A 12,908-nucleotide genomic window follows, 5' to 3' on the forward strand; every position below is an offset into this window, starting at 1 on the left:
TGACCTGAAATCAGCAGCCTCATATTAGTCTGCTGAACTTGGATAAAGATACCAGTGCTTGGACCGATAATCATGGACATCTGAATGAGCCCTTGGTTTGGCTAGCTATTGTAATGGTTGGCATGAAATCAAACATTTACTCAGTGTGGCCACAGCACAGGGAATGTTCGGACATTCACAACTTTACGGGACATTTTAGAAGCTGAACTTGCCAACTACATTGTAAAAAAAATTAATCAACATCCTCTTTTGGGGAAAGTTTGACTAAAAGTGCGTTACATAGTTGACAATTTAGCTACTTCCTCATCAGTCAGATCAAGTACTCTAATCTACTAGTCTAATCTACAGAATGTGCCTTCATAGACACGTTTCTATTGTATGAAACCATTATTTTTGAGTTAATCGCGAGTTTATGTGCAGAATATTTTTTTTGTAACCGTGGTGTAACATTTGCACAAAAATACGTTTTTTGATTAGTGGGGCTTATTAAAATCTTGAGGGCAAAAAGATGTATTATGTTGGTTTTCCTTTGGTCCATTTGTAGACATCTTGAAATTAGAGCGGGTTTTGTGCTTATTTTTTGAAAAATGCAGTAAAATGTCAAAGTGACTATTCTATAATATAACGGTGGGTATACATACGCTGACTTATCCACTTCCTGACGGATCCTCTTTACTGATTGTTTGATGCTAAACCTAATACTGTTCAGAATGTTCTTGAAATAGGTCTTCTCATGAACCTCAAACTAATGGGTTAAAAGAAAACAGAAAATAGAGAATCAGTGTCCATGAAATAAAGATGATAACATAACTTACCATGAAACAAAAAACAAATGATACAGTGTATTGAGCTGATCAACGCAGACAATAATGAGCAGAATAAAAATACAGAAAATATTAGACATCATTAATGTATTACCCATTCTGCCGGAGACATGAAAGATATGAGACAAATGTCTGCTGGTGGGATATACTGTAAATGACATTCCCTTGGTGGCATTTACCGGCACATTCTTTTACTTTGAGAGAACTCGCATCATAGATTTAATGTAACATATTAATACCAAATCCCTGGCTGAATTACTCACTAGTCTTGCACCCGGTGAGTCATTAGGTCATTTATATATTCTGTTAATCAAACATTTGTTGTTCATGGTAAACACAAGCTTCATTAACTCATGTTGATGACCAATATATATGTGTTTGTTCACAAATTATAAGTAGGAAATCTGAAAAAAATCTAATTTTTCAGCTTTTATGCATTCTTTTTTTATTTTTACCTTGTAAAAATGCCACGCCATAAAAAGGCACAAGAACAATGCACTGTTTTTAGTTTTCATCTATCAGCTATTTTATCTTTAACTTTATGCTAACACCTGGAACCAACATTTTTGTTTGCAAAAAAGCTGCAAAAAACACCAGGAATAACAAAGCAATTCCTTCACGACATATAACGTATATTTATATCATATATCATGCTCCTGACTTTGAAGCTGGCTCTGGTGCAGAGCCCACATCTTTCCCCGCATTAGCTGTCATGTGCCTTTAACAGCCATGGATGGATTGGAGCTCCACCACCTGTTAACCAATCAAATCTCATTGTTATTCTCTGACAGCGGGATTTAACATGCGCTAGCTGGAAGCGCATCATTTACCCCTTTCTGACATCTGATGTAATAATCCGTCTATGTTCCCTGGGTCAATTTGACCTGGGATGCATTGTTACGTAATTTTGATCTCCCGCACACCACCCATGTGCAGGCGATCGCCGCCGGGTGTCAGATGATTCTGACAACTGACACCGGCTCTAAGTGCAAAAAGCAGTCGTGCACCGCTCCCGGCACTTTAATCCCCGAAATGCTGCAACTGAATGAGATCGCAGCATTTCGGGGGCCGGCACAGGGCTGACAGCGGGGTCCCGATCGCTGCCATGGTGACCCGATGACAACATCCGGGTCACCAGAGCTAGGAAACTTGCTCATCATGTGCAGTGCATGATCAAGAACTTTCCCTGTCAGTGCAGAGCTGACAGTTTCTACAGTATGGGGATGCTGCTGTGTCCCCATACTGTACAAGCGATCAGCCTGCAAAAAATGATAGTCCCACAGTAGGACAAAGTAAAAAAAAGTTTTAAAAAAAGGTAAACATTTTTTTTAAATCATTGTAAAAATATTTTTTAAAAATTTAAAATAATTAAAAAAAATTAAAAGATATTGTATCTATAAATAAGTATTTGAATAAAAAAATATAAACAATAAAATTACATATATTTGGTATTGCCGCATCTTCAGCGACCCAACGTATAAAACTCTGTCTCACTAGTTAACCCCTTTAGTGGATGCCATGAAAATAAATAAAAAACAAGGGAAAAAACAATGCTTTATCATCATACCGCCCCCCCCCCAAAAAAAAAAAAGTGGACTAAAATGTGATTAAAAAAACGGATATAAATTAATACGGTACCACTGAAAACATCATCTTGACTAACAAAAACAAGTTGCCATATAGCTCCATCAGTAGAAAAATATAAAAGTTATAGCTCTCGGAATAAAGCAATGCAAAAATAATTATTTTGTCTATAAAACAGTTTTTAAATCTGCTTTATCAATTTTACCACACACGGAAAGGCATAAAACCCTGCCTCCCAAAAATCGGAATAGAAAGCGATCAAAAAATGTAATTTGCCTCAAAATGGTACCAATAAAAACGTCAACTCGTCCCGCAAAAAACAAGCTATCACATGACTCTGTGGGCCAAAATATGGAAAAATTATAGCTCTCAAAATGTGGTGATGCAAAAACTATTTTTGCAATAAAAAGCGTCTTTTAGTGTGTGACAGCAGCCAAACATAAAAATCAACTACAAATCTGGTATCTCTGTAATTGCACCAACCTGAAGAATAAAGTCACCTAATCACTTATACCGCACAAGGAATGGTGCAAAAAAATAAATAAAACCAATTCTTCACCTGCTGTTGATTTTTTCATTTTGCCTCCAAATGATCACAGTAAGGCTCGGCGCACATTTACCCTGCGCTCTGCGCTGAGCGCTGAGCGCTTCCTTGTAAATCTCTGAAATACGTGATTCAGATGGAACCTCTGGGGAAGATTCCCTATAATGAGGCAGATGGAGGCACTGTGAATGCCAGCTGACCTGTGATACGGCGTTGGCCATATTTTTAGGATTGCATAAAAGTGCCGTCAACCACAATTTTGTGCACTTCTGAAAAGAAGCACACCGCTGAACAGAGGTCAGACGGAGTCTAGAGTAACTCTGCTGCCTCATTATAGTAAATGGATCCCTCGGTGGTTTTATTTGAATCACGTCACTCAGAGATTTAGATGGAAACACCAAAGTGGTCAGTGTAGAGCGCCGGATAACTGTGATCCAAAACTTTATGTAAAATGTTCCCAATAAAAGGTTCAACTCAATCCACAAAAAAAGCAAGCCCCACTCAGGTTTGTCATCTAACGGAAATATAGGGGGCTTCTACATTACTGGTAGTACAAAGACTCTGGAAAAGCGAAATTGCTCCTCACACTCCGAAATAAATTCTGCAAATCCTCTGCTCTCAAATCCAAACGCCCCGCTCCCTTATGAGTCCCACAGTGTGCCAACACCACATATTGCATCAACGTTTGGCCTTTCTGAAGTGATCACAGCGCGCCTAATTTACGGGTACATGCCTCCAGAAGCACAGACTGGGCATAACGTACTGGTGACTACAATGTAATGGTCACTACAATGGCAGTTTGCAATTTTCACTACGCAACATTCATTGCTGCTTATTTCTGGAAAATACCCACGGAGTCAAAATCGTTACTACACCTGTAGATAAAATCCCCAAGGGTTATAGTTTCCAAAATGGGGTCACTAGAAGGGGGATTCTGCTCTTCTAGCAATTAGGGGCTCTGTATATCAAGTCCACAGGGCTCCGTTACTCCTGAATCTCTCTGTGTGGCTAAGCAGTACTGTACAGCCACATATGGGGTATTGCCACATTCAGTAGAAATTGTGGGTCAAATTTTGGTGACACTTCTACCCATTCCTTGTGTGAAAATGTAAAATCTGGAAATCTGGGACTAAAACAAAATTTTAGTGGTAAAAATGTAGTTATTTTTTCTTTCCTGCCCAATGGAATAAAATTCTGTGACACACCCGTTGTGTCAATATGATCACTGCACCCCTAGATGAATTCATTGAGAGGTGTAGTTTGTGAAATGGGGTCAATTATGTGGAGTTCTGCTGTTCTGACACTTCATTGGCACTCTCAGTGGGTCATGGCACCTGGAACCATAACAGTAAAATCTGGTGCTTCTTGCCTTCTGAGCTTTGCACTGTGCCTGAAAATTATTGTATATGTAGGGTATTGGCACACTCAGGAAAAAATGGACATAAGTTTATTGTAAAAAAATTCATATTAGCCCTTAGAAAAATTAAACTTGGGGCCAAAACAACATTTTAGTGGTAAAAATGTAATATATTCTATCGTTAGTGCTCAGTGGTATAAAATTCTGTGAGGCACATGTGGTGTCATTATGATCACTGAACCACTAGATGAATTAATTGGGGAGTGTAGTTTGTAAAAGGGGTCACATATAGGGGGTTTGTGTTGTTGTGGCACCTCAGGGGCTCTGCCAATGTGACATGGCACCCTCAACCCTTCCAGCAAAATCTTCCATTCAGAGCTTTGCACTGTGCCTCAAAAGTAGTATTCTCCCACATATGGGGTATAAGTGTACTCAGAAGGAATTGCACATCAAACTGTATGAAAACGCAAAATTTGGTGCCAAAATGCCAAAATAACATTTTTGCGGGGACAATGTGATTTTTTTATTTTCACGGCTCTGTTATAAACTTCTGTGAAGCACCTGGGAGTTCAAGGTGCTCAGCACACATCTATGTACATTCCTTGAAGGGTCTAGTTTTCAAAATGGGGTCACTTGTGGGAGGTTTCCACTGTTTAGCTGCATCAGGGGCTCTCCTAATGGGACATGACGTCCCCTAATCGTTCCTATGGGAGGTGGAGCCGCATATTCATGACTGTAATGGGCGGCCCCACGTGACCGCTCATACAGGAGAAGGTGCGGCGAGGACAGGACACTGCGAGGGAGCCGGGTGAGTATTTTAATAACAGCGGGCGGGCGCACAGGGGGTGGGAGGGGGTTGGGGACAGGGATCTTTATTTTAAACACGAGAAACAAAAAAAAAGGATTTTTCATATCTTCTCTACAGCAAACACTGCTGCAGAGAAGATATGAATCGCGGCTTCAGCACCAGATGCAGGGGACAGCGCTTATCTCTAGCGCTGTCTCCTGCACGGTGCGTGTGGTACCCAGTCGGCACACGGGGGGCACACATGTGCCGCCCGTGTGCCACACTGATGTGCCACAGAAACGCACAGGCACACGGACATGGATAATTCCGGTACCGATTTTTCCGGTACCGGAATTATCTGGACGTGTGGGACTGCCCTTAAAGAACTAGAGTGATCATACTCCCTACTATATGCAAAAACTATATGCTAATCTTTGGTTTAAAAAAAAGCTTCAAATAGATAGAATAACGAATATTTATGTTAAAATTTCACAAATGACATCTTTCTATTTTTTTGCTTTTTTTCTCTCCTTTTGTTGCAGTCATAGGTTTGCCTGCCAGATTCCAAACATTGGAAAAAATGATTCTAGGGAAGAAGAATGAGCATGAGGCAAATTGAATTCCTGAAATTTCCTAATGCTAGCATAGTAAATCATTGGCATTTCAGAAAAAAATATACTTTGAAGAGTCAAGCATCTGCTGCATCAGCGCACGGAAGAGCTGCTCAGATGTGGCACTGGTCCAGTCTAGATCTTTAAAGCATGTTTATCAGAAAGAGAGAAAAATATATTTGGCTCCAATTATGCAGCCAGACTGATTCGTGCTGCCTGTGGTTTGCGCAGCACTTATCAGATGACTGGTTCCCTTTATCTTTACATTATTTTGGAAAGTCACCTCCATGTGTCACTGCATGTTATAGATAGAAATAAGAATAATTATTATTATGTAGCACCAACATATATTTGGTGACTGTAACATCAGAGCCAATTTTAGACAAACGGTAACTCTGCCTTGGGCAAAATTCAAAGTGGGGCTCCAGATTCTGATATACTGCATCACCAAAATCTTTACAATCAATTCAGTACATTGAATTGGGTATTTGGCTTGTAACAATCTGTAAGGGTCTAAGAAGCCACACAGAGCAGGAAAGGACTAAATTTCTATCCAAGGGTTAGAACATAATCAGAAAGCGGTGTTCTTTGTAGGTTATAACTAGTTAGACTACTAAAAGCTCTTCATTGTCCTCACTCACCAACTGCTATTGTCATAATGTAAACTCCTTGCATTATTGTTAAGCAAAATAGAAATATAATTGGTATTCTTACATTAGTAAAGACCATAACTATATAACAACAGTCTTATTTAACCCATAGGATGAGCACCACAAAAATAAACAAATAAGGACATAATTAAATTATCAAATAAAAAAAATTCTACCAATAAAAATAACAACTTATGCCACTAAAAAGAATCCTTCATACAGCCTTGAAAGGAAAAATAAAAAACTTATGGCTGAAGTAATAAAATGCTAATTAAACGCTCGTAGCAGAGCAAGAGCCGAGGGTCATTAGCATATCACATCCGATGCTCTTGCATCCGATGCCATACGCTCGTCTGACGCTGGCCTAAGGGTGCGTTCCCACATTTGGGAATTGAGTATTTATGCGGTGTCAAACCCGCAGCGGCCAGATGTTACAGCATAGTGGGTGGGAATTCTAGAAAACCATGTCCACGATGCGTGCCTAGTCGCCTACAGATCACCCATGGAAACTGACATGCGGCGAGTCTAGCCTCAGCAGCAAAAATTTAATGTGATAAATCCGCATGGTTCAGTGAATACATGCGGATTTAACCTGCATTCAATAGCAGCATTTTGGACATAGCGAAAATACGCTGCGTTATAAGCGTTGCTACTTCAGGGTCGTGGGAACATAGCCTAATAGAAACATGTCACCACTTCTGTATTTTTCACCCACTCCTAGTTTTGGCTTACAAATACTGATGTAAAATACTGACCAAATACTGATCATATACTTACGTACAGAATGGAGGTAATACAGTATGTCATGTATGCCGCATGGTGAATGCCTTAAAACCAAAATACAAAAAATAATTGAATGCCCAGTATCATCTGCAGGTCCATCACAATGGAAAATGTCAGGAGTTCAATGTGTACCAACGCTGCAGACTTAAATGGTTATTCCCACCTCCGAGATCCTATCTCAATATGTAGTAGGTGTAATATTAATAATATTAGCAAATACCTCCAATTAGAATTCTTCTGATTTGTATATATCAGTAGTAATAACTATGGGTACCTACAAGTGCTTCTCACTAAATTAGAATATCATCAAAAAGTTAATTTATTTCAGTTCTTCAATACAAAAAGTGAAACTCATACAGTATATAGAGTCATTACAAGCAGAGTGATCTATTTCAAGTCTTTATTTCTGTTAATGTTAATGATTATGGTTTACAGCCAATGAAAACCCAAAAGTTATTAAATGAAAAATTCTCACAGTGAACTGTGGTGAAGTCACTGAGCTTGAACTATGGTGACCTCATCACTGACTTTTTCCCACGGTGCTGAGGTCACCGCAGTTCAGCCCTACTGGAAACACAGCCTCACTGACTGGCGGTAGCCACGATGATGTCACCACTGGTCAATGATACTGCGCTTGCAGCAGCTCATTCACCAGTGCTTTTCAGCCTGGATGGTCGCATTTTGGCACCACCCAGGTTGAAAACTATTTATCCCCCAGACATGGATTATGGTGTGGGACAGAACGATGGATAAGTGAGGGATATTGTTGTTTTTTATTTTACTTTTATTACAGAAGACAAGGGCTTCAGTGGAATAAACAATGTTTATTATTTTTAAATAAAAATGGAAAACTGTGTTTTCTTTTATTTATAATAAAAGACTTTATTACCAGCCCTCAGCTGTCAGCTTTAGCAAGGCTGATTGTCAAAATGGACGGACCCCACACCGCTTTTTACATAGGTACATAGTTATTAAGGTTGAAGGAAGACTATAAGCCCATCTAGTTCAACCCATAGCCTAACCTAACATGCCCTAACATGTTGATCCAGAGGAAGGCAAAAAAAAAACATGTGGCAAAGAGTAAGCTCCACATTGGGGAAAAAAATTCCTTCCCGACTCCACATACGGCAATCAGACTAGTTCTCTGGATCAACGCCCTATCGAGGAATCTAGTATATATAACCTGTAACATTATACTTTTCCAGAAAGGCATCCAGTCCCCTCATAAATTTAAGTAATGAATCACTCATTACAACATCATACGGCAGAGAGTTCAATAGTCTCACTGCTCTTACAGTAAAGAATAGAGTTGAGCGACCTTGACCTTTTTAGAGTCGAGCCGGGTTTCGCGAAACCCGACTATCTCAAAAGTCGGGTCGAGTGAAATCGGCCGATTATGACGTAAAGTCGGGATCGACCGAAACACGAAACCCAATGCAAGTCAATGGGGCAGCATAGTCGGCAGTGAGTGGGGGCCAGGAAAACACCTAGAGTGCCCATTTTAATGTCAAAACCATCCATTCTTCTTAATGAAGCTTGTCAAGCGTAATTTACCTTATAATAATTGGAAGGCATTTGAAATTGGGGGTCATTTGGCTAAAGTTGTGGTGGGTAGGGCTGGTTCAAGTAATTAGTGGGCCCAGGAAATCTGGACCACGTCACGGCAGTGGAGCAGGGAGAGGTAAGTATTTCAACTTTGCAAGTGCTGTGAACCTGAGCAAGCAGGGGGGGCCCACTCGTTGGCATTGGCACTGGCACAGGGCCCCTCAAAGTACAGCGGTGTGTTTGCACGGCGGGGGCGCCTCCCACCGGCAGCAACACTTTTGCGTACTATGAGAGGCCCTGTGCCAGTGACGTCGCCAACGAGTATTCCTCCCCCCACCTGACGAAGGAACCTGCACTTTCATCTGCACCTTCCTCTTTGTCCCCGTGTAAGGTGGTATGGTATGCGGGAAGAGCAACCTGACTTTCAGCAGGGTCACAATGTTGTTGTGTAGCGTGCACGGGGAATGTTGCGTTATGGGTCAATGTACCAGCAGACTCATCTATCACTGGCTGGGCAATGGGCAGGATGAGGAGGAAACACAGATATAGGCCCAAATAATAAAGTGGGCTAAATGCAGTTCAAAATTGGTAACACAGGAATAACCAGGGGGCATTGCAGTGGAGGACAACTGGAATGAGAGGCTGACACAAAGAGTAGGCCCAAATCAGTAAGTAGTCGAAATGCAGTTCAAAATTGGCAACCGTAGTAAACAGGCGGCACAGCTTTGTTCAGTGGAAGAGAACAGCAAGGAGTGGCAGACACCGATAGTAGGCCCCAACCCAACTAGTAGGCCAAATGCAGTCTAACATTAACAACTACTTAACGAGCGCCTGAAAACGGAATTTCAGGACAGGAAACCAGGAGAACAGCAAGGAGCGGCAGACACTGTTGGTAGGCCCCAAACCAACTAGTACGCCAAATGCAGTTGTTCCATTTAACCACAATTTAACGAGAGCCTGAAGATAGAAGCTCAGGAAAGGCAACCTGGAGAACACCTTGGAGTGGAACACACCATCTCTCTCCACCCCATACCCATTTTGTAGGCCTAATGCTGTGTAGTTTTCTACAACTACTAAACGAGAGTCGGAAGACCGAAGCAATGGCAAGGCAACCTGGGGAACACCTTGGAGTGTAACACACCATCTCTCTCCACCCGATACCCATTTTGTAGGCCTAATGCAGTGTAGTTTTCTACAACTACTAAACGAGAGTCGGAAGATCGAAGCAATGGCGAGGAAACCTGGAGAACACCTTGGAGTGTAACACACCATCTCTCTCCACCCCATACCCATTTTGTAGGCCTAATGCTGTGTAGTTTTCTACAACTACTAAACGAGAGTCGGAAGACCGAAGCAATGGCAAGGCAACCTGGGGAACACCTTGGAGTGTAACACACCATCTCTCTCCACCCCATACCCATTTTGTAGGCCCAATGCAGTGTAGTTTTCTACAACTACTAAACGAGAGTCGGAAGACCGAAGCAATGGCAAGGCAACCTGGGGAACACCTTGGAGTGTAACACACCATCTCTCTCCACCCGATACCCATTTTGTAGGCCTAATGCAGTGTAGTTTTCTACAACTACTAAACGAGAGTCGGAAGATCGAAGCAATGGCGAGGAAACCTGGAGAACACCTTGGAGTGTAACACACCATCTCTCTCCACCCCATACCCATTTTGTAGGCCAAATGCAGCCTACTTTTCGACAACTACTAAACGAGAGCATGAAGATCGAAGCTCAGGAAAGGCAACCTGGGGAACACCTTGGAGTGTAACACACCCTCTCTCTACACCACGGAAGGGCTGATTCTTAGGAAGGAAGGCTGTCGGAAAGAAGCAGGGCGCGTCCGAGGGTGATTATATTCTTATTAGGTATATACTCACCCTCGGACGCGCCCTGCTTCTTTATTTGTAATGAATGTTTATTTGCAATGTGGTTTTGACTTACTCTATTTTTTTGGTAAATAATGATTTTATTATTTTCATTGTTTTGCATCTTCTTGGCAATAATATAAAGAAGACGCGACAGGACAACACTCGGTGGATGCCATATCTGTGTTTTAAATTGAAAAAAACTTTCAGTTAACTACTTGCAGGAGAAAGTTATTGTAGCTGGTGGCCATTTTTAGTACTGTACCAGATTTTTGTTGTATGTGTTTGTTTTTAATGTTAAAATGTCTGCATTTGATATCTCTCCAGTATTTTCTTTTTTATAAGCAAAATACTTATTTTTATATTTTCTGATGTTGGTTCAAGGGGTACACGGGCAGCAGTAGACAGGTCAGTGGAGGCCTAGTGGAAGGAGGGACCGCAGACAGGCTTCGAAGCCCTAACATAATAAATTGGGCTGGCTGTAGGCAATTTAAAATTGGTTCCAGGGGAACCCGGGCAGCAGTAGACAGGTCAGTGGAGGCCTAGTGGAAGGAGGGACCGCAGACAGGCTTCGAAGCCCTAACATAATAAATTGGGCTGGCTGTAGGCAATTTAAAATTGGTTCCAGGGGAACCCGGGCAGCAGTAGACAGGTCAGTGGAGGCCTAGTGGAAGGAGGGACCGCAGACAGGCTTCGAAGCCCTAACATAATAAATTGGGCGGGCTGTAGGCAATTTACAATTGGTTCCAGGGGAACCCGGGCAGCAGTAGACAGGTCAGTGGAGGCCTAGTGGAAGGAGGGACCGCAGACAGGCTTCGAAGCCCTAACATAATAAATTGGGCTGGCTGTAGGCAATTTAAAATTGGTTCCACGGGAACCCGGGCAGCAGTAGACAGGTCAGTGGAGGCCTAGTGGAAGGAGTGACCGCAGACAGGCTTCGAAGGCCTAACATAAGAAAAATGTCAATACAATGGTATTGACAGTGCCAGGCATTGAAGGATGTCAGCGCATAGACTAAACATTGGTGGAGCTGTGAGAGAAAATTTTGCAAGTGGTAGAGCACTGTTTGACCTGGGGGGGGGACTGTCTTGTGGCCGGCGGTACAGGCCCAGGGCCCCTCATATTACAACGGTGTGTCTGACGTTGGGTGCGCACCACCACCGCCAGACACTTTATTGTACTATGAGGGACCTAGTGGCAGTGCCATCGACCAAAAGCGGGCACACCCACCTCTTCAGACAAACAGTACTCTCACGGGTGCTGGCGCCAAGTGGCGATACCACGGCCCCGTGTGGGGACTTTGGCCATTTAGGGAGGTGTTAACATGTCGGATGCTGGACAATCAGGTGCTGCAAATTACGAGATTGGAAAAGTCAATCAGAATAGTCCACAGGCAAGACCTTTACATAGGAAAGCTAGGTGTCAGCCGGGCAAGGTGGGGCAAAAGATTTCGAAATCCAGTTGTGGTTCATTTTAATGAAGGTTAGATCATCTACATTTTGGGTAGCCAGACGAGTCCTTTTTTCTGTTAGTATTGAACCTGCAGCACTGAATACTCTTTCTGATAGGACACTAGCTGCCGGGCAAGCAAGCTCCTGCAATGCATATTCTGCCAATTCTGGCCAGGTGTCTAATTTTGATGCCCAGTAATCAAATGGGAATGACGGTTGAGGGAGAACGTCGATAAGGGATGAAAAATAGTTAGTAACCATACTGGACAAATGTTGTCTCCTGTCACTTTGAATTGATGCTGCAGTACCTGTCCTGTCTGCGGTCATAGCAAAATCACTCCACAACCTGGTCAGAAAACCCCCCTGGCCAACGACACTTCTGATTTCTGCCCCTCTAACACCTCTGGTCTGCTGGCCCCTGCAGCTCGTGTTAGAACGATCACGGGCGCTGTGTGCAGGGAATGCCAGAAGCAAACGGTCAACAAGAGTTGATTGTTTGGTTGCTAATATTAGTTCCAAGTTCTCATGTGGCATTATATTTTGCAATTTGCCTTTATAGCGAGGATCAAGGAGGCAGGCCAACCAGTAATCGTCATCGTTCATCATTTTTGTTATGCGTGTGTCCCTTTTGAGGATACGTAAGGCATAATCCGCCATGTGGGCCAAAGTAACAGTTCTCAAATCTGTGGTTGTGCTTGGTTGAGGGGCAGTTTCAGGCAAATCCACGTCACTTGTGTCCCTCCAAAAACCAGAACCCGGCCTTGCCGCGCCAACAATTTCTATGGCTTTCTATGGCCCACTATTTGTGAGAGAGATGGCACGCTCAGGACTGGCACACAAGCCCAGAGGCCAATATTAATCTCCCACTTTTTTTTTTTTCCCAGGGAAAATTTATAAAC

The 12,908-nt window shown here is 42.5% G+C and overlaps 1 protein-coding gene across 1 annotated transcript in view; it reads right to left on the bottom strand.

The window, feature by feature from the left end:
- Positions 1 to 12,908, bottom strand: part of ECEL1 (endothelin converting enzyme like 1) — a 135,965-nt gene that overhangs the window by 26,285 nt on the left and 96,772 nt on the right. The window contains exon 10 of the mRNA XM_069727023.1: positions 642 to 745. Coding sequence (XP_069583124.1) covers positions 642 to 745 — 104 coding nt within the window. The remainder of the gene's footprint in view (positions 1 to 641; positions 746 to 12,908) is intronic.

Source organism: Ranitomeya imitator, chromosome 5 (assembly GCF_032444005.1).
Source record: "Ranitomeya imitator isolate aRanImi1 chromosome 5, aRanImi1.pri, whole genome shotgun sequence".
Classification (NCBI taxonomy): domain Eukaryota; kingdom Metazoa; phylum Chordata; class Amphibia; order Anura; family Dendrobatidae; genus Ranitomeya; species Ranitomeya imitator.